Source organism: Chiloscyllium plagiosum, unplaced genomic scaffold (assembly GCF_037043375.1).
Source record: "Chiloscyllium plagiosum isolate Xiang-an unplaced genomic scaffold, Cpla_swu_hap1 HiC_scaffold_16, whole genome shotgun sequence".
NCBI classification, from domain to species: Eukaryota; Metazoa; Chordata; class Chondrichthyes; order Orectolobiformes; family Hemiscylliidae; genus Chiloscyllium; species Chiloscyllium plagiosum.
In genome coordinates this window covers 73,288,240-73,309,319 of record NW_028270154.1, presented here as the reverse complement: position 1 = coordinate 73,309,319, position 21,080 = coordinate 73,288,240, and the positions used below count along the sequence as shown (strand labels likewise).

General features: G+C 41.5%; 1 protein-coding gene across 1 annotated transcript in view; it reads left to right on the top strand.

The window, feature by feature from the left end:
* Positions 1-21,080, top strand: part of LOC122556853 (putative ammonium transporter 1) — a 197,060-nt gene that overhangs the window by 3,684 nt on the left and 172,296 nt on the right. Inside the window, exon 2 of the mRNA XM_087995464.1 lies at positions 19,847-19,889. Within this exon, the coding sequence (XP_087851590.1) occupies positions 19,883-19,889 (7 nt within the window). The 5' untranslated portion in view covers positions 19,847-19,882. The remainder of the gene's footprint in view (positions 1-19,846; positions 19,890-21,080) is intronic.

The window sequence follows — 21,080 nt, the reverse complement described above, 5'->3', positions numbered from 1 at the left end:
ATCCTTGTTTGCATTTGCAGTCTTCTCCATGTATTCTCCATCAAAGTAGGACAAATCCAACCCATCTGATACGACTAAATGAGTCAATTCTTGATCTTCGAATGATAGAAGGGGTCATCTATACTTGTTAGCAACAACCTGGTCACTGACGCTCAGTTTAGGTTCAACCAGGGTCACTCAGTTCCTGACTTTGTTACAGTCTTGATTCAAACATGGACAAAAGAGCTAACCTCTCAAGGTGAGCTGAGAGTAACTACTTTTGACATCAGGGCTGCTTTTAACTGTGTGGCAACAAGGAGCCAGAACAAAACTAGAGTAATTGCGAATTGGGGTAAACTGTCTGGTTGGACTCATATCTTCACAAAGGAAGATTGGTGGTGGATTCTTGGAGATGAGTCATCTCAGCTTCAGGACGTATCTGAAGAAAAAACTGAAAGAACTGCGGATGCTGTAAATCAGAAATAAAAACAGAAATTGCTGGAAAAGCTCAGCAGGTCTAGCAGCATCTATGGAGAGAAATCAGAGCCAGACATGCGGAGCTTTCTAACAATTTCTATTTGCATTCTGAAGGAGTTTGTTTAGGTTGTGTTCTAGCTCCAAACGTTAGCTCTTCATTGATCTTCCCTCCATGGTGAGGTCCGAATTGAGGACATTTACTGATTTATACAGTGTTCTACAATTCGTCCTACTAAAACAGTCCACATCCAATTACAGCAAGACCAAGACAATATCCACGACTTGGGCTGAAAATGGCAAGTAACATTCATACTAACGAGTGCCAGACAATGACCAACTCTAGCAAGTGAGAATCTAACCACTGACCCTTGCCATTCAATCACTGACACCTCCACTATCAACATCCTGGAGGTTACTAGTAACCATGGGCAGATAGTGCAGGCGTCTTCTACATCTATTTTAGAGGGGAATAGAAACTCTTCCTGTTGCCAGGGAAGAGGTGGGTGTTGTTCTCAGTGGAAAGCAGCAACAGTCAAGTTTGTAGCACCATGGTTTGATTAGATAACTTTACGCTGTGGAAACAGGCCCTTCGGCCCAACAAGTCCACACCGACCCGCCGAAGCGCAAACCACCCATACCCCTACATTTACCCCTTACCTAACACTACAGACAATTTAGCATGGCAAATTCACCTGACCTGCACATCTTTAGACTGTGGGAGGAAACCGGAGCACCCGGAGGAAACCCACGCAGACACGGGGAGAACGTGCAAACTCCACACAGTCAGTCACCTGAGGTGGGAATTGAACCCAGGTCTCTGGTGCTGTGAGGCAGCAGTGCTAACCACCGTGCCACCATGCTGCCCTAAAGGTTGGAGGAAAAAGACTGGGAGAGCTTTAGTGGTAGGGGAATCGATTGTAAGGGGAACTGACAGGCAGTTCTGCAGTAGCAAACAAGATTCTTTAATGGTATATTGCCCCTCTGGTGCCAGGGTTGGGAATGTTTCAAAGCAGCTGCAGGGCATTCTGAAGGAGGAGGTTAAACAACCAGCAGTCATGGCACATGTCAATACCAATAAAATAGGTTAAATAAAGAACAAGATGTGGTCATATCTGCATATAGATTGAGCACATTATCTCAACTGACCTCCCATGCTAATGAGTCTGTACTGCATTGTTGGAGATATAATGTCAAAATAAGCCATTAAATCCTCACTGGTGAATACAAAAGTTCCCATGAACCATTTTGCAGTAGAACAGCAGTGTTATAGAATCTTAGAATAGCCACAGTACAGATGGTAATTAAAGACAGCAAATTCTGCTAGAAGTAACTCTCTCCTGACTTCAAAGCCTAAGATTTGTCTACAAAGCATGAGTCAGGGGTGTGATGGAATAGCGCCCACTTGGCTGGATGAGTGCAGCTCTAATAACATTGAAGAATCTTGATGCCATCTGTGGAAGAGCAGTGCGCTTGATTGGCACAACATTCATTCCCACAACCACTGACACACTGTAGCAGCATATACCATTTACAAAATACAATGCAGAAATTTACTCAGGCTCCTTAAACCCCATGTCCCATTAGCAGCTACAATGACAAGGGCAAGACAAACAGGAGGCTGGAAGAAGACAGCAAGCCAGTCAGCATCAGAAGGCGGAGAGGTTGATTTTTTGGTGTAACGCTTCTTCAGGAATGGGGGTGGATCTAAGGGAAGCTGTAGATAAAGAGGGTGGTGGAGGCAGTGTGGTGAAATGGGGACAGGTAGAGACAAGTAGAGGGTACGGCCTGGTCGGTCGATGACAAGGCAGCAGATGTGCACAAATATCACCATTTGCAAGTTTTTTTTCCAAGATGCCATCCAGACTTGGAAATATATTGAAGTTCCAGTGCTGTCACCGTGTTAAAATCCTGGACCAATCCCCTCTAACAATTGAGTATGCCTGCACTAAATGGATTACAGCAGTTCAGGAAGGTAGTTCACTTCTACCTTCTCGATGACAAGGATGGTTAACATATTCCGACCCAGCCAGTGAAACCGCATCTACTGAATGGGAAAAAATGCTGTGGGATAAGTCATCTCAACTTCATTCCTGGTACCCTTTCCTCTCTGATACATGATGCCAGAAGATGTGTCTAGGAAGGATAAGCAATACAGGGGTAGCCTAGTTGGTTTCTTCCAGACTCTGCAGCAATGCACAGCCTCTCCACATCTCATGGACCTGTGATCCCAAAGCTTGAAGCTGTACAAGAGGAATATGTACAGGAATGATGAGACCCCTAGGCCCAAGGGCACCAGGACGTGATCAACAGGACAAACTACAAAGTTGGTTCTTTCCACCCAGTTGTAGATATCAAGCATGCACTTGGATGTAGTAGAAGGGAGAGAAGGTGTTGAGTGCCAACCAGGAAGACTAGTAAGCATGAGCAGATAGTGCAGGAGTCTTCTACATCTGTTTTAGAGGGGAATAGAAACTCTTCTTGTTGCTATTCCCCTCTCAGATAGATGTACTATTTTGGATACTGTTTAGGGGAGGGGTGGGTGTTGGTTTTAGTGGAAAGCAGCAACAGCTAAGTTTATGGCACCATGGCGGGAGGAAAACCTGAAGAAGGGCTTATGCCCGAAACGTCGATTCTCCTGTTCCCTGGATGCTGCCTGACCTGCTGCGCTTTTCCAGCAACACATTTTCAGCTCTGATCTCCAGTATCTGCAGACCTCACTTTCTCCTTTACATTCTTGGAGCATTGGGACAGCATTTGGGGTAGGTGGGACCTGTGCAAGTTGTACTCAAACGAGCTCCAAAATCCTTGCTGGGAGGTTTGATTGTGCTGTTGGTGGATTTTTAAACTGATTTAGCAATGGGATGGGGCACAGAATAGATGTAAAATTGGAATCAAGGTCCAATCAGATATTGGAGGAATGTTAGGACAGTCCGGTAGACAGAGAAGACATGGTCAGGATAAGGCACATGAGAGGTCGAGAAAGCTAAATTATATCTATTTTAATACATGCTAAGGCAGTTGAACTTTGAACATTGATCAGCTCATGGGTATATGATATTCTTGCAATCATTGAGACAGGGTTGTGGAAGGACTGGACTGGCAACCCAACATTCCAGGGTATAAAAGGGGAAGTAAGAGAGGTTTGCATTGCATTATTGACAAAATAACCCATCACTGCAGTAATGAGAGGGATGCCCTAGAAGGATCTTCAAATGAGGCCATCCAGGTGGAGCTTAGACATAAAAAAGAGGCAATTACCTTGCTGGGATAATATACAGGAACTGATATGTAGGCAAATCACCGAAATGTATGAGAGAAACAGGGTGAGAGTTGCAGGAGATTTCAACTTTACAAATACTAACGGGGATTGTCTACGTATGAAAGGATTAGATGAGACGGAATTTTTAAAGTGCATCCAGGAGAGCTTTTTATGCCAGTATGTAAATAGTCCTATTAACATGGGGCTGTGAGAGACTGAATCCTAGGGAATGAAGCTGGTTGAATGGTTGAATTTTCAGTGGGTGAACATTTTGGGGATAGTGACCATAACTGTAAGTTTCAAAAATCATTATGAAAGGGATATGGATCATGCAGAAGGTACCTGTCTAATTTGGAGAAAGGCCAATTTCAATATCATTAGATAGGATCTGGTAAACGTAGATTGGCAGTGGCTCCCAGCAGATAAGTCTCCATTTGGTAAGTGGGCCAACATGTTCCTCTAACAATGAAGGGCAGGGACAGCAAGTTCAGGGAACTCAGAATGTCAAGGAATATTCAGAGGTAAAGAGTTTTATGAAGGAAAAAGAAAGAAACATAGTCAAGTACGGCACATTAAAAACTGGGGCGGACCTTCAAAAGTGTAGAGTGTAGGAGGTTGCCTAAAAAGGAAATGAGGGCAAAGGAGAGTCATGAAATATCTTTGGCAGATAGGATCAAGAAAACCCAAAGCATTTTATAAGCATTTTAAAATAAGAGGATTACCAGGGAAAGAGTGGGACCTATTAGAGACCAAAGGAGTCAGTGGATAGAAATGAATACTTCTCATCTGTATTCACAGAGGAGGAAAATATTGTAGCCAGGGATTTCAGTTAGAATGGTGAGGTTTCGGAATGCATGAAGATTAATGAGGTGTTACATGTTTTAGTGGGCATACAATTGCATAATCCCCAGGGTCAGATCAGGTGTATCTCAGACTTCTCTAGGAGGCAGGGAAGTTGCTGGTGCTTCGGCGGATATTTGTAATACTTCGTTGACCACACGTCAGGTGCCAGAAGATTAGAGGATAGCTAATGTTGTTTATTTGCTCAAAAAAGGCAGCAGAGATAGGCCAGGCATTACAGACCAAGTAGTCTGAACTGAGTGAAAGTATTGGACAAAATTCTGTAGTTGAGTCTTTGGAGTCTTTACAGGTTCATAGTGCCTTGAAAGTAGAGTCGTAGGTAGATAGGATAACGAAGAAGGCGTTTGGTATGCTTTCTGTTATTAATCAGAGTATTGAGTATAGGCGTTAGGAGGTCAAGTTGCGGCTGTACAGAACGTTGATTAGGCCACTTTTGGAATATTATGTGCAATTCTGGTCTCCTTCCTATCCTTGTGAAACATGAAAGGGTTCAGAAAAGATTTACATGGATGTTGCTAGGGTTGGAGGATTTGTGCTATAGGGACAGGTTGAATAGGCTAGGGCTGTTTTCCCTGGAGTGTCGGAGGCTGAGGGGTGACCTTATAGAGGGTTATAAAATCATGAAGGGCATCGATAGGGTAAATAGATAATGTCTTTTTCCTGGGGTGGGGGAGTCCAGAACTAGAAGGCATAGGTTTAGGGTGAGAGGGGAAAGATATAAAAGAGACCTAAGGGGCAGTAAGTGGTGCATATATAGAATGAGTTGCCAGAGGAAGTGGTGGAGGCTGGTACAACTGCAAAAATTTACAACTGCATGGGTATATGAATAGGAAAGGTTATTAGATTAGATTACTTACAGTGTGGAAACAGGCCCTTCAGCCCAACAAGTCCACACCGACCCGCCGAAGCGTAACCCATCCATTCCCGTACATTTACCCCTTTTACCTAACACTACGGGCAATTTAGCATGGCCAATTCACCTGACCTGCACATCCTTGGACTGTGGGAGGAAACCGGAGGAAACCCACGCAGACATGGGGAGAATGTGCAAACTCCACACAGTCAGTCGCCTGAGTCGGGAATTGAACCCAGGTCTCTGGAGCTGTGAGGCAGCAGTGCTAACCACCAGGTGCTGACAAGTGGGACTAGATTAGGTTGGGTTATTCTGGTCTGTATGGATGAGTTGGACTGATGGGTCTATTTCCATGCTGTACATCTCTATGACATGTTGAATTAATACTTGGAAAGGCAGGGATTGATCAGAGAGAGTCAGCACAGATTTGTTGGAGTCCTGTCTGACTAATTCAATTAAGTTTTTTCAAAGGTGACTAAATACATGGATGAGGGTAGAGTAGTTGATATGGTTTGCATGGACTTCAGTAAGGCCTTTGACAAAGTTCCACATTTAAAGTTGGTCCAAAAGATAAGAGCCCACGAGATCCAACAAAACTTGGCAAATTGGGTCCAAAATTGGTTTTCAAATAGGAGCAAAAAGAGTTGTTTTTATAATTGGAAGCCTGTAATGAGCAATATACCATGGATTGGTACTGGAACCCCTGCTGTTTGTTATGTACATCAATGACTTGAATGTCAGTGTCGAAGGTTTAATTTGTAAGTTTGCAGATGACAAAATTGGGGACGTTGCTGACAGTGAGGAGGATGGCCTCAGTAAAGCTGCTAAATTCGGCAAAGTAACTGCAGATGGAATTTAATTCTAATAAGTGCAAGGTGATGCATTTTGGGAGATCTAATTAGGAAAATGTATACACAATGAATGGAGGGTCCCTAAGCAGAACTGAGGAACAGAAGGACTTTCGTGTACAAGAGCTTAGATTCGTGAACATGTCAGCATAGGTAGACTGGGTGGTGAAGAAGAGAGAAACAAGGTAAATGAGCTTGTAGTGCAGATTGAAATTGGCTGGTAAGATATTGTAGATATCACTGAGACTTGGTTGCAAGAATATCAGGGCTGGGAGCTGAACATCCAAGGATATATATCCCATGCAAAGGACAGGCAAATGGGCAGAGTGGGCAGGGTTGCTTTGTTAAAGTAAGTTATGAAATTAAATTGATAACCAAAAATGATATAATGTCAGAAGGCATAGAATCTGTGTGGATAGAGTTGAATCGCAAAGGAAAAAAGACCAAAATTGGGAGTTGTGTACAGTCAACTAGCAGTATTTGGGATATGGAGAAGAAAATAAATCGGAAGATTAGAAAGGGCTAAAAGAAAGGCACTATTACAAAAATCACGGGGAGCTTCAATGTGCAGGTGGACTGGGAAAATCAGTTGATTAGATTAGATTAGATTAGATTAAAGTGTGGAAACAGGCCCTTCGGCCCAACAAGTCCACACCGACCCGCCGAAGCGAAACCCACCCATACCCCTACGTTTACCCCTTATCTAACACTACGGGCAATTTAGTATGGCCAATTCACCTGACCCTGCACATCTTTGGACTGTGGGAGGAAACCGGAGCACCCGGAGGAAACCCACGCAGACACGGGGAGAACGTGCAAACTCCACACAGTCAGTCGCCTGAGGCGGGAATTGAACCTGGATCTCTGGCGCTGTGAGGCAGCAGTGCTAACCACTGCTGCCTCTCGAGTTGGATTCGAGAAAAGGAATTCCTAGAATGTCTACGAGATTTCTTTTCAAGGAGCTAGTGGTGGAGCCCATTAAGGAATAGACAGTCTGGATTTAGTGATGTGTAATGAGACAGACTTGATTAGGGAGCTTAAGGTGAAGGAACCCCTGGGGGCAGTGACCGTAATATGATAGAATTTAACCTACTGAGAGGAAAATGATTGAATCAGATGTAATGGTATTACAATTGAATAAAGATAACTGCAATGATATGAGGGAAGGATTAGCCAGAGTTGATTGGAATTAAAGCCTAGCAGGGAAGATGGTGGACCAGCAATAGCAGAAGTTTCTGGAGATAATTTGGGAGGCACAGTGGAAATTCATCCCAAGGAAGCAGAACCATTAAGGGCAGTTGAGGCAACTATGGCTGACACAGGAAGTCAGGGACAGCATATAGAAGCCAAAGAAAGAAAAGATTAGTGTGGTGAAGATTAGTGGGAGACCAGAGGATAGGAAGCCTTTGGAAAAAAAAAGCAGAGGATAAGTAAAAAGAAACAAAGTAAGGCGAAGATGAAGTGTGAGAGTAAGCTAACTAGCAATATAAAAGAAGATTGCAAGAGTTCCAAAAGTTCTAAGAGGTGAGAATGGATAATGGAGAGTAAAGAAATGGCAGGGGAACTGAATAGATACAATGTATCAGTTTTCACAATGGAAGACACCAGCATCATACCAGAATTTCAAGAGAGACAGGGGAGAGAGATGAGTGCAGTGCACATCACTAAGGAGAAGGTGTTGGGGAAGTTGAAGGGTTTGAAAACAAATCAATTATCTGGACCAGTTGGACTCCCCCAGAGTTCTGAAGGAGATGGCTGTGGAGATTGTAGAGATATTGGTGATCTTTCAGGAATCGCTGGAGTCAGGGAGACTAGAAAGTGGCTAAAATAACATCCCTGTTTAAGAACGGAGGGAAGCAGAAGAAAATAAACCATAAGCAACTTAGCCTGACCTCAGTCATTAGTAAGAATTTAGAATCTGTTATTAAAGATGAAATTGTGGAGGACTTAGAAGTGCATGATAAAATAGGGCAGTGTCAGCATGGCTTCGTCAAGAAGAGGTCATGTGTGAAAAATCTGCTGGAATTCTTTGAGGAGGTAACAAACGACAGGAGTGAATGTGATTGATTTGGATTTCCGTAAGGCTTTTGACAAGGTATCATACAGGAGGCTGCTAAATAAGATCAGAGCCCATGGTGTTAGGGGAAAAGTATTCACAATATTAGAGGACTGGCTGACTGGCAGAAGATAAAGAGAATGGATAAAGCGGTCACTTTCAGGATAGCAGATGGTGACAAGTGGAGTTCCGCAGGGGTCAGTGTTGAGAGCATAAGTATTCACATTATACATCAATGATCTGGATGAAGGAGCTGAGGGTATTTTTGCTAAGTTTGCAGATGACACAAAGATAAGTGGAGACACAGGTAGTATTGAAGAAGCCGGAGGCTGTAGAAGAACTTGGACATACCAGGCGAGTAGACAAAGAAGTAACAGATGGAATAATATGTGGCAAAGTGTGAGGTTATACGTTTTTTTTAAGAAGAATAGAAGCAAAGAATGTTTTCTAAATGGGGAAAGACTTTGGAAATCTGAAGTATGAAGGCACTTGGTAGTCTGAGTTCAGGATTCTGTTACAACTAACTTGCAGGTTCAGCTGATGTTTGGGAAGGCAATGTTATGTTGGTCTTCATCTCAAGATGGCTAGAAAAAGTGCAGAGATGTACTGCTGAGGCTGTATAAGGCTCTGATCAGACTGCATTTGGAATATTGTGAGAGGTTTTGGGCTCTGTGTTTAGGGAAAGATGTGCTGGCAATGGATAGATCTAGAGGATGTTTACAAGAATGATCCCAGGGATGAAGGGCTTGTCATATGGGATTGGTTAAGGACTCCTGGTCTGTATTTAGTAGAGTTTAGAAGGATGAAAGGGGATCTGATTGAAACTTACAGAATATTGAAAGGCCTGGATCAATTGGACGTGCCTCAGGGTGAAGGGACAACTTTTTAGAGCCAAGGTGAAGAGGAATTTCTTCAGCTTGAAGGTAGTGACTCTGTGGAAGTCATCACAGCAAAGGGTAGAAATTGAGTGTGTTTAAGACAGAGATAGATAGGTTCTTGATTAGTATGAAGATCAAGGGTTAGGGGGAGAAGGTAGGGGAAGGCTATGATCGAATGACGGAGCAGACTTGATGGTTTGACTGGCTTAATTTTGCTCCTGTATCTTATGGTCTATAGCATATGGATGCTTCCTTAGCTTTAGCCGGAGTGTAGAATATTGGTACAAGGAAGTCTTGTAACAACTTAATGAAACATTGGTTAGACCATATCGTGTGCGCCTTTGGTTGCCACACTATCCACAAGACATGATTGCACTGGAGAGAATGCAGAGGAGATTCAGCAGTATATTGCATGCTTGAAAAGTCTCAGTTCTGGGAAGATCCTGAATAGACTGGGTTTATTTTCCTTGGAGCAGAAAAGGCTGTGTGATGTGGGGTTTGGTTTGGACCTGATTGAGGTTTACAAAATTACGAAGGCATAGTCAGAGTAGATTGTGAAACTGTCTTCTCCATGATGTGTCAAAGACCAGAGGGTATTAGTTTGAAATGAGAATCAAGTGGTTTAGAGGAAGTCTGAGAAAACAATGTTTTCATCCAGTTGGTGGTAGAAATGTGTAATGTGATGCCTGACAGAGTGTTGGAGGCAGGTATCTTGCAGCATTTAAATAGTATCTGGATGAGCATTTAAAATGGTGGGGCATAGTAGCCTATGGACAAAGTGCAAGTGAATAGGATTAGTGCAGTTTGGTGTTTGTTGGTTTGCATTGACATGGTGGGCCAAAAGGCCTGCATATATGCTGTATGACTTTCTGACTCGGAAAAGGTATTGAGGGCCTGTGGATGGTACAGATGTAACGTAATTAGTTTTTGCAATCATTATATTTATTTACACTGTAACTGACACTACAACAGTGCAATATTTGCTGTTGGAACTGGTTAAATCCCACGTGAGAGATGAGCAGCCTTATCAGGTATCCCAAGGATAAAGGAAATTGCAGTTGCCAAGGATTGCTCATCACTCATAAGCTTCCGACTCTGAGTCCTTATAACTTCCGTCAAGGATCTTTGATCCACGATGTTTAGGACTGCAGCCATGGCATTAAATGGACAGAAATGAATGTAGTATCTACAGAACATGCTATGGGGCCTATATACCATCCTATTTACATTTAACTTGTAAGTGTGAATACAGAATCAGTAATTCCAGACTCTGCAGAGGAAAGGTTCATCCTATGTATTTGTTTAAGAGAGTGCACTGACATTCAAGGTTGGGAGATGTACAGCAGTAATTCAGTTCACTATCCCTTAGAGCACAGAGGTCTGCTGAGAAAAGCTGTACAAATTGTTTCTTGCAGATCAAACACTATCTTAGAAGATGCTTAAGCAGTATTAATATAACTCAACAGTCTACGCACACATTGAAAGGTTAGCAGAGGATAAGAATAATAAGGCAGTAATAGTCGAAGATTTTACCTACCCAAATATTAACTGAGAGAGCTCCAGTGAACAAGGTAGGGAGAGAGAGCAAAATTCTTAAGTTGCATCCAGAAGAACCTTTTAACCAATACATAAAAAGCTCAATAAGGGAGGGGGATAGTGTTGGACCTTGTATTCTGAAACGAATCTGGGCAGGTAGAAGAGCAACATGTTGGAGATATTGATCATAATTCAGATTTACAATATTTAGCAAAAAGGATCTGAATAGACTGGAAATGAAAGTTTGAAACTGGGGAGTAGCTAACTTTATTAAGATAAGATATGATTTGACCCAAGTGGACTGGGAGCAGTGGGGGACATTAAATAGGGAAATGGCGAAAAGATACAAAACAAATATGTTGCCATAAAGATAGAGGGTTGGTCTAAAACCAGCGAACCCAGTTAAGGTTAGGTTCAATTGAAAAAAAGAAAAGCTTAAGGCAGTTGCCAAGTGCTCAATACCACAACGTCCCCAGAGAGGAATAAGGAAAGTCTATTTGGTGGGGGTGGGAGACCTTAAAAAGGAAATTGAGAAAGCTAAGAGAGTGCATAAGAAAGCAATAGCTGGTAGAAATAAAAAAAACCCAAGGGGTTTTTAAAAAAAATATATGAAGAACAAAAAGCAATACCTCTGGAAAGACTACAGGAGTAATATATGTGTGGACTCAGACAATGTAGGTACAGTTTCAATGAATACTTTGCATTGGTCTTCACAATGGAAAAGGGTGATACAGGTTTGTACATCAGAGGACTGTGAAATATTATAAGAAATGTGATGTATCCTATGCTATTAAGGGAGGCAAGCAGGGAGACATCAAAACCCTGGCAGTAATTTTCAAAAACTCTGGCCACATGCAAGGTTCTTGATGACTGAAGGACTGCTAATGTCTCTTTGTCAAAAATCGATGCAAGGACAGACCAGGAAATTACAGGCTAGTCATTTTAACCTAAGTGATGGGGCAATTATTAAAAAGAATTAAGGGACAGAATGTATGTGCATAGAGTCATATGACATGGAAATAGACCCTTCAATCCAACTAGTCCATGCCAACCATGTTCCCAAAGTAAACTAGTCCCTCTTGTTTGCGTTTAGCCCATATCGCTCCAAACATTTCCTATTCAACCACTCATCAAAATGATTTTTAAACATTGTAACTGTACCTGAATTCACCACTTCCTCTGAAAGTTCATTACAACATTAACCACACTTTGTGTAAGAAGGTTGCTCCTCAGCCTTTTTAAATCTTTCTCCTCTCACCTTAAAAATATGCCCCCTAGTTTTGAACTCCCCCACCTAAGGAAAATGACTATGCTCCTCATCCCCTACTTCGATTTTGTCTCAAAATTTTATGTCTCAAATCTTCCATTCCTGGCAACATGCTGGTAAATCTTTACTGAACCCTTCCAGTTTAATAATATCCTTCCGATAAAAGGGTGACCAGAACTGCACACAGTACTCCAGAAGAGGCCTCACCAATGTCCTTTATGACCTCAACATAACGTCCCAACTTTTATGCTCAAAGGTCTGAGCAATGAAGGCAAGGGTGCTAAGCACATTCTTAACCACCCTGTCTACCTGTGATGCAAATTTCAAAGAACTAAATACCTGAACCCCTAGGTCTGTCTGTTCTATAACACTACCCAGAGTCCCACCATTAGTTATATAATGTTGTTTGTTTTACCAAAATGCAACACCCCGCATTTATTCAAATGCAATTCCATCTTCCACTTTTCGGCCCATTGACCCAAGTGATCAAGATCTCTTTATAATCTTAGGTAACCTTCACTGTCCATTATACCACCAATTCTGGTGCCATTTGCAATCTTACAAATCATGTTTCTTGTATTCTCATCCAAGTCATTTCTATAAATGACAAATTGAAGTGGATGCAGTACTGATCCCTGTGGAACACTGTTGGTCATAGGCCTCTAGTCTGAAAACCATCCTCCCTCATCATCCTCTGTCTTCTACCGTCAATCCAATTTTGTAATCCGATTGGCAAGCTGATTGTCTTTACCATGTGATTGCAGATACATGGATTAATCAGGACTAGTCAGCATGGATTTATTAAGGAAAGGTTGTGTTGGACAAATTTGATCAATGTTTTTGAACCAGTTACTAGGAGCGATTATGACAGAGTTTCCCGAACAGCTGCTTCTCATTCAGTCTCCCTGCTGCTGTTTGTCCCGTCCCCGGGAACCGGGCTCTCTCCACTGGCAGATAATTCAACCATTTTGCTTCGAAACTTTTCTCTGACACCCGAGTGGCCAGTGACAAGCATTGCCCTCCTCAACATAGGGTACAGAGAACAGGAGAAGACCACGCAAACCTCCACGAGTGTATCAACTCGACTGTGCACATTGGGCCAGTATATCACTGGGAAATATTTATGTCCATAGATTCTTAAAGGTAGCGAGGTAGGTAGATAGGCTGGTTAAGAATATGGGATACTTGTCTTTATTAGCTGAGGCATATAACAGAAGGAACTGTATAAAATTCTAATTATGCCACAACTGGAGCAATGTGGGCAGTTCTAGTTGACTCGCATTAGGAAGGATGTAATTAAACAACAGAGGTTGCAGAGGAGATTTAGCAGGGTGCTGCCTGGCAGGGAGCGTTAGAGATATGAGGAAAGATTGGATAAGCTGGGAGTGGATTTCTGCTAAATCACCATGAAAGGCCTTTTCTGTCCCCACAATTCCCACCAAAAGAAAAGTTTCCCACTCATACCACAGCACACGCCTTTGCATAATTACATTTCAGTGTAAGAGTATGACAGCTGTAATGTATTGTCTCTCGTGCTTATGTTTGGTTAAGGCCATCATTTGCACTCTGTATCCTTTGGCAATTACTGACCTCCAGATTTTAGTTGGGTGAATTTCAGGCTGTGCCTGTGACACTGATTTCCCCCATTTTTTAATGTTCACTTTTCTGTTGCTGTCCCTTGGCTCTAATGAATTTTAGTGTCTCGGCCCCTCCCCACCATTTTGAATAGAATAGAATATAATCCCTACAGGGTGGAAACAGGCCATCATTTTGGTTGAGCCCATTTACACCATTATTAATGTGCCCACTTTATGCAAGATTCAGGTGATACTCATGTCGTTGCTAATGCCATATGTATTCAAGGCCAGAGTCACTGAGACCTGCTTGAAAACTGTCCCCTCCATGGCGTGTGACCAGGTCTGGAATGTTCATAGAAGACAGACCATACATTCATTGCAAATGTTCAAGATGGCTTTTCCCCTGGTATCCATTGGTTACATAGAATGGCTGCCACAAGGCCCATGGTTGTCACTGAGATATTTTCAGAAGTGGTCGTTCAGGAGATTTTAAGAGAAAGTGTACCATAAGTTTCTCAGGTAGAATTGCAATATCAGTTTTTCAGGACAGAATCTTTAAGGGGCTGAATGATGTTGACTTTAGCGAGGAATCTAAGAGATCTGTGAGAAATCAGGTGAGGCCTTTCTCGAGGTTCAAAGCAACTTGTATTTTCCAACAGAATTCTGGAAGTTGAGATGAAGTTTTCTCTCTCTCAAGAATGACAAGATGCCTGTTGTAGAGTCATAGAGATGTATAGCATGGAAACAGACCCTTTGGTCCAACTTGTCCATGCTGACCAGATATCCTAAAATATTTAGTCCTATTTGCCAGCATTTGAACCATATCCCTCTAAACTCTTCCTTTTCATATACCCATCCTGATGCCTTTTAAATGTTGTAATCGTAACAGCCTCCACCAATTTCTCTGGCAGCTCATTCCAAACATGTATCACCCTCTGTGTGAAACGCAGGTCCCTTTTAAACTTGCTGCTCTTACCTTAGACCTATGCCCTCTAGTTTTTGACCCCCCCACTGAAGGGAAAAGATCTTATCAATTTACCCTATACATGTGCCTAGTGATTTTATAAACTTCTGTAAGGTCTCCCCTCAGCCTCCGATGCTCCAAAGAAAATAACTCCAGCCTATTCAATCTCTCCCTATAGTTCAATCCTCCAACCCTAGCAACCTCCTCGTAAATATTTTCTGAATCCTTTCAAATTTCATAACATCCTTCCTAATGCAGGGAGACCAGAGTTGAATGCAGTATTCCAAAAGTGACCTAACCAATGTTCTGTACAGCTACAACATGATCTCTCAATTCCTATAATCAATGCACTTACCAATAAAGGCAAGCATACCAAATGCCTTCTTAACTATACTATCTATTTGTGATTCCACTTTCAAGGAACTATGAACCTGCACTGCGTCATCTCTTTGTTCAGCAACTCTCCTCAGGATCTTACCATTGAGTGTATAAGTCTTGCCCTAATTTGCCTTTCCAAAATGCAACACCTCTAGCTGCCACTCTTTGGCCCACCTGATCAAGATCCATTGTACTCTGAGCTAACATTCTTCGCTATCCACCTCCTTTTGGAGTACACCTCCAATTTTGATGTCATCTGCAAACTTACTAACCATACCTCCTTTGTTCACACCCAAATCATTTATATAAATGATGTTGAGGATTATTGCTTGTGTACAGCGTTGTTAATATGCAGCTTCTTGTTCTACCACTTGCTATGAGAGATTAGATGTTGACAATTTTCAACTTGTAAGTCTGAACAGGGTAACTGGCAGCTTGAGCTTGCTGCTTTCTCCTCTGGCCACCATCTTGGATACCCAGCAAAACATCTCAAGGCAAACTCCAGGGCTCCAGCTGCAGCCACCCCTGTCCATGGCCGCTGGCATCAGAGCTGAAAATGTGTTGCTGGAAAAGCGCAGCAGGTCAGGCAGCATCCAAGGAACAGGAGAATCGACGTTTTGGGCATAAGCCCTTAATCAGGAATCAGACACCTGCCAACCTCTCAGGACTCTTCTGGCACTTTGCTGATCCACTTGAAGGATGTTTGTTGACTTTAAAGTTGCATTGGCAATGAGTACTCATAGGTAAAAACAATGACTGCAGATGCTGGAAACCAGATTCTGGATTAGTGGTGCTGGAAGAGCACAGCAGTTCAGGCAGCATCCAAGGAGCAGCGAAATCGACGTTTCGGGCAAAAGCCCTTCACAGGGACTCCCTGAAATTCTTGTAGAGAGAGGAGGAAAACTGCTTCAAGGCAGGCATCCTTGCAAGAGGATTCGCAGTAGGGTTAAAATCAACGAGGTAAAAACAATGTACTCGTGTGCTACTGCAAAGACTCTTTGTGCACAGGGTTAACCATTTAGCTCATGAATTGGACCAGGCTACATTTCATGAATGCTGCCAACATCCATGCCTTAGCTTGCCTTACCTTGCAGTTACATTCCTTTATTGACTCCATAGCTAGAGTCTAAACACAATGCTGCCATATTGACTTGCTATTCAATGCCTGCTGAGAATCAGGCTGCTTATTATGCCACTGAGTAGTCATCAGTTCAGAAATGAACATCTTGCTGAATAGCAGTGAGACATCATTGTCAAACCTACAGCATGTGCCAGCTGCCTGCACACACTGTTGCATATTGAACCAAATCACCAACCTCCATGAATGTGGGGTTTAGTCCTTCAGTAATTCAACAGGGGCTGCTGTCACTAATGGTATCATCAGCCAGTGATGGTTTCTGCACACATTCCAGGGTCTTGGTCATGGTTAAACTTAAGCGTTAAATTATCATGTTCTGGAGTTATGTCCCATTACAGCATGAGAAGTGGGCAATGGTTAGTCCTGTAGGACCATCTAAAGCACTTGGAAATCGTGAACCATCTATCAGGGAGCTGCAAGGATAGTGACTGGTGGGAGTAAGGAGTAAGCCATTCTGCCACTTGATCCTGCCTGCTGGTTAGTTGGGACTATAGTTCAGCTGCATTATCTGCCTTTGCTCCCACACCTTGGTATCCTCACCTATCAAAAATTATTCTATGTCAGTCTTGAAAAATTCAATTGACTCCGTATTTGTAGCATTTGGGGTGTTGGGTTGCAGATTTTCACTGTTCATAATTTGGGACAGTGCTTACTTTTCTTCCCATCTAAATGGTTCAGATCTAATTTTAAAATTATTCTGATCTTTCCGACCAGGGGGAATATCAAATTTATTGAATTTCTTCTTCATTCTCACAATCTCAATTGGATAATCCTTCAACCTTTTAATTTCAAAATAATATAAGCAATGATTATGTTCTCATAATGTAACCCTAGACACCATTCTCTCATACTGTATGTCATACTGTCATGCCTTCTCTCAATTCAGTAACCTTGCCCAAGATCTAGTGCCTTCTCAATGCAGTACTGTTCTCAAGGTCTGAATAACCAATCAAGCACAATGAAATAAATTTGATCATGTCACTGTTTCTCTGGGCAAAACAAAGAAACCAAATCAGTCATAACAGTTAGAAAAAATCCAGGTGTTCCCAACATATTTTTACTCAGGGTCTGAAATTTCTAATGCCATGTAAATAAAAATGCTGCTTGCAGTAACATTAGATATGTCCATTGAACTGTGTGCTGGATCTCTTGATACTTCTGTGAAAGATTCTATTTCAGGACTGAGTCTGTCACTAACCATAGGATTTAACTGGATCTCTCTATTTTGCATAGTTGACAAGATTTTGTTCAACTAGAGGATCAACCCTGTTTGAATGAAGAATGCAGAAGTGCATGCCAGGAACAGCAACCAAAACAACAAATGAGATGTCAATCTGTTGAAGCTACAAAACAGTATAAGTAGCAAATGATAAACAGAGTTAAACAATTCGAAAACTAACGAATCAGAACCTAGGACTGAAGTCCGGCCACCTATAGTCATGAAAGGTGGTGGACAACTGGCTCACTGGAGAAGACAGCTCCACAAATATCTCCTTCCTCAACAAGGGGGTGGAGCTCAATATACTACTGCAAAAGATAAGGCTAAAGTATTCACAAAAATCTTCAGGCAGTACCATTTTGATGATCCATTTTGGCTTCCTCCACAGGTCCCCATTATCACAAATGCCAATGTTCAGCCAATTTGATTTCACTGCACATGATACCCCAAAACAGTTGGAGGCACTGGACAATGCAGAAACTCCCACTCCTCAGACTGGTGACTTTTTTGCAACATTTTAAACCTCTTCTTTTGGTCCAATCCTATCTGAGCCATGGATAGGTATTTCTTGCAGTTTCTTTGCAATGGAATGTATTTTTGTTGAATATTTTCAATTGTTTCTTTAAATGATTCACAGTAATTTACAAACTTCCTTAATTACTTGTCCGGATAAACATGTTCCCTGATCTGAATCCACGTATAATGATATATGGGCGGTGCGGTGGCTCAGTGGTTAGCACTGCTGCCTCACAGCACCAGGGTCCCAGGTTCGATTCCAGCCTCGGGCAACTGTCTGTGTGGAGTTTGCACATTCTCCCTGTGTCTGCATGGGTTTCCTCTGAGTGCTCCAGTTTCCTTCCACAGACAGAAAGATGTACGGGTCAGGTGAATTGGCCATGTGAAATTGCCCATAGTATTAGGCGCATTAGAGAGAGAGGGAAATGGGTCAGGGTGGGTTGATCTTCCGAGGGTCAGTGTGGACTTGTTGGGTGCGAAGGGCCTGTTTCCACACTGTAGGGTATCTAATCTAATCTGATCTCATCTAGGAATTACCTCTTCAAGCATTATTTGAGTAATAGTTGTTTTGAACAATCTCATGTGAGATAGGCTTCACCCACCTTGTAAGTTAATCAGTAATGGTAGATCTTTCCCTGACTCGATGGAATCACAAAATCTATTTGCTCCCATGGCACATTCGGTTGGGGCTAGTACAGTGTGGAATTTGGTGTTCCCAGGTTATATTGAGTGCATACCAGTAATTGCTGACCATGTTTTGCTAGGTCTCTTGCCATTGTGAATTTCTGGGATATATTTTCATAACATTATGCTTAATGTATCACGGTATTCCTATCATTTCCTCTGGCTTCCAGATGCCGTTGGTACTTTTTACTGCTCCTTGTTCTTCCTATTGTCTTTTCTCCCCCTTTCCTTCCACATGCATGTGTATGCCAATTATGTTCATCTCTGTCATTTGCTGCTGCTGCAGCTGCCACTTGGTGGCTCATGACCAGTTATGGCAGCCTACTTATCCATCATCAGATACCTAACTGGATGAGGTCTTTACCCTTCTGGTGTGTGCTTTAGCCTTGATCACAATTGTCTCTGATGGAACTCTAGCAGCTATTAATTCTTAATTACAATCTCACACCATATGTGTCCTCCTTTTTAGGTAGTATACCCTCCTGCTGTTTCAACTCTATCCTACTGTATAATAATGTAAACCTCAAAGTTGCATCGATTGCCAGTATAAATGTTAGCCTGTTGAGTGTGGTAACACTTCGAGTCTGATAGTCTGTAACCAACATTTCAATTTATTTTCAAGGTTCTAGTTCTGTCTACCACAGCTAAAGATGTAGATGCTCCCTGTAATACTATTTGCCTTTCGATGACCTCACTCAGTAGCATTCTCTTACAGAAATGTTTGCTAATTCTTGATTTAGACCTATACGTGTTTTAACTACCAAATAGAATGAACTAAAATATCCTTCAGTTCTCTTTTCCTTAACAGTATCCAACTTGTGAATATTACTTCTTCTTCCTATAAAGCTATACTGTCCCAATCCAAACCTCAGCCTATATGTATTATTCTCATCTGCACTTTCCTTTCACTATTATCTATATAAATTTTAAACTGATTTATATTCAATTGAATTTCATCCTGAAAAATCATTCAAAGTTCTCATAACAAAACAGATTTATCGTTTCTACTTTTTAACTGCGGTGTCTACCATTCTATTTCACTCGTGAATCTTAGACTTTTGTTTTCTGATTAAATTTCTTACAATATTCCTAATACAGAAATCAAACATTTCTCTTCAATTTCAAGCACTAACATTTCTTGAATATTCATTATTTACATTTCAGTATCTCAGATTTTCAAAAGTAATCTGCTAACTTGCTTTAGCCATTTAGAATCTCAAAATTATTCCAAATTTAAATAACTTAAATTTCCTTTCATTTTAAGTGTCTTTTTTAAAATTTATTGTTCCAAAGAAATTTGTCTCTGTGTTCATTCACTATTTCTTACGTCTCTTGTCCTTGATTTTTGTTCCCTAGTTTGCCTTCCAGGAATGGAACACAGGAGCCAAAGAAATGTCTTGTATGTATACTCGAAAGTCATATCGCAATACGTGACCTACCTTTAACACATTCTATGTTACAGTTGGCTTTCCGAAAGCATCGTAATGATTTTCTTCAAATATTAGCCAGTTTGTCTGCATGGTTTTAAATATCAGACCAGCATTGCTTCAAATAATTCTTCTAGCAACTCCTGAGGACTCTGACCTCCCTATAGCTTCAACTCTCCTGGCCCACCGGCAGAGCTCTGCCTCCTCACCTGGATCTGCCTCTCCCAAGTCCTCCTTCAGATTCTTGGAACTTATTCATGTCAATTTGATATGGCTCTGCTTTAATTATGGATGGTAAATTAAAATGTACTCACCTGAATTGTCATGCTGCAGGGATGTGACTCGAAGTCCTGAAGACTATGCTGGAAAACTTGTTGTATAACTTGACAAACTGATAGTCTCAGATACAAGTCATTGATGGTTTTATTCAGACATAGGCAGTCAGTTTTAAAAGTCTAAGACTAACTCTGGAAAATTTGATTTTTTAAAATAAATCAAAATATTATATTAAATTTCTATTCAGTTCAATTTCGATGGTATTTAGACCAGGTGTCTTGATTTAGTTGACTTTTTCCCACAGTATATAACAGGCATTTTTCTGTAGCCAAAGTCTCATTTACATTTGCTGATTGTCTAACTCCTACTCCCTTTCTAACACTGGTTTCCTCGAATTGCCTGTTGAAATGTTTCCATCCTTTATCCTGCCTCTGTAATCCATTGTTCCTAGTTACTATTATTGACAGCATTACTGACTAAACATTTAACCCTCAGTAACTAGAACTGATTCAATCACTTCAGTAGCTAACATAATTGGAAGGCACTGAAAACTTAAAATGTGAAAGACATTATACCTGGAAATCCCTTAGCTCTTTGAACTTTGTCCACAGAAAATTCATAAAGGATGCCATTGATTAATATTGCTGCATCCTTTGTCATCATGATTCTTCTTTTGTATAGACATCCAGTTATTCAAATCATTCACTCATACTTCATCTTTGCACAATTTATCATTGTTACTCTATCCGATGTATTATACATTCTTCCTTTTGAGAATTCCACATCTTGCTGTTGAGAAATCAATACAGTTAATACAATTTATGGTAATAGCCTACAGTATAAGCAAGCTTCCTGTGTGTGTCAAACTGCGCTTTTTCAAAATTTGT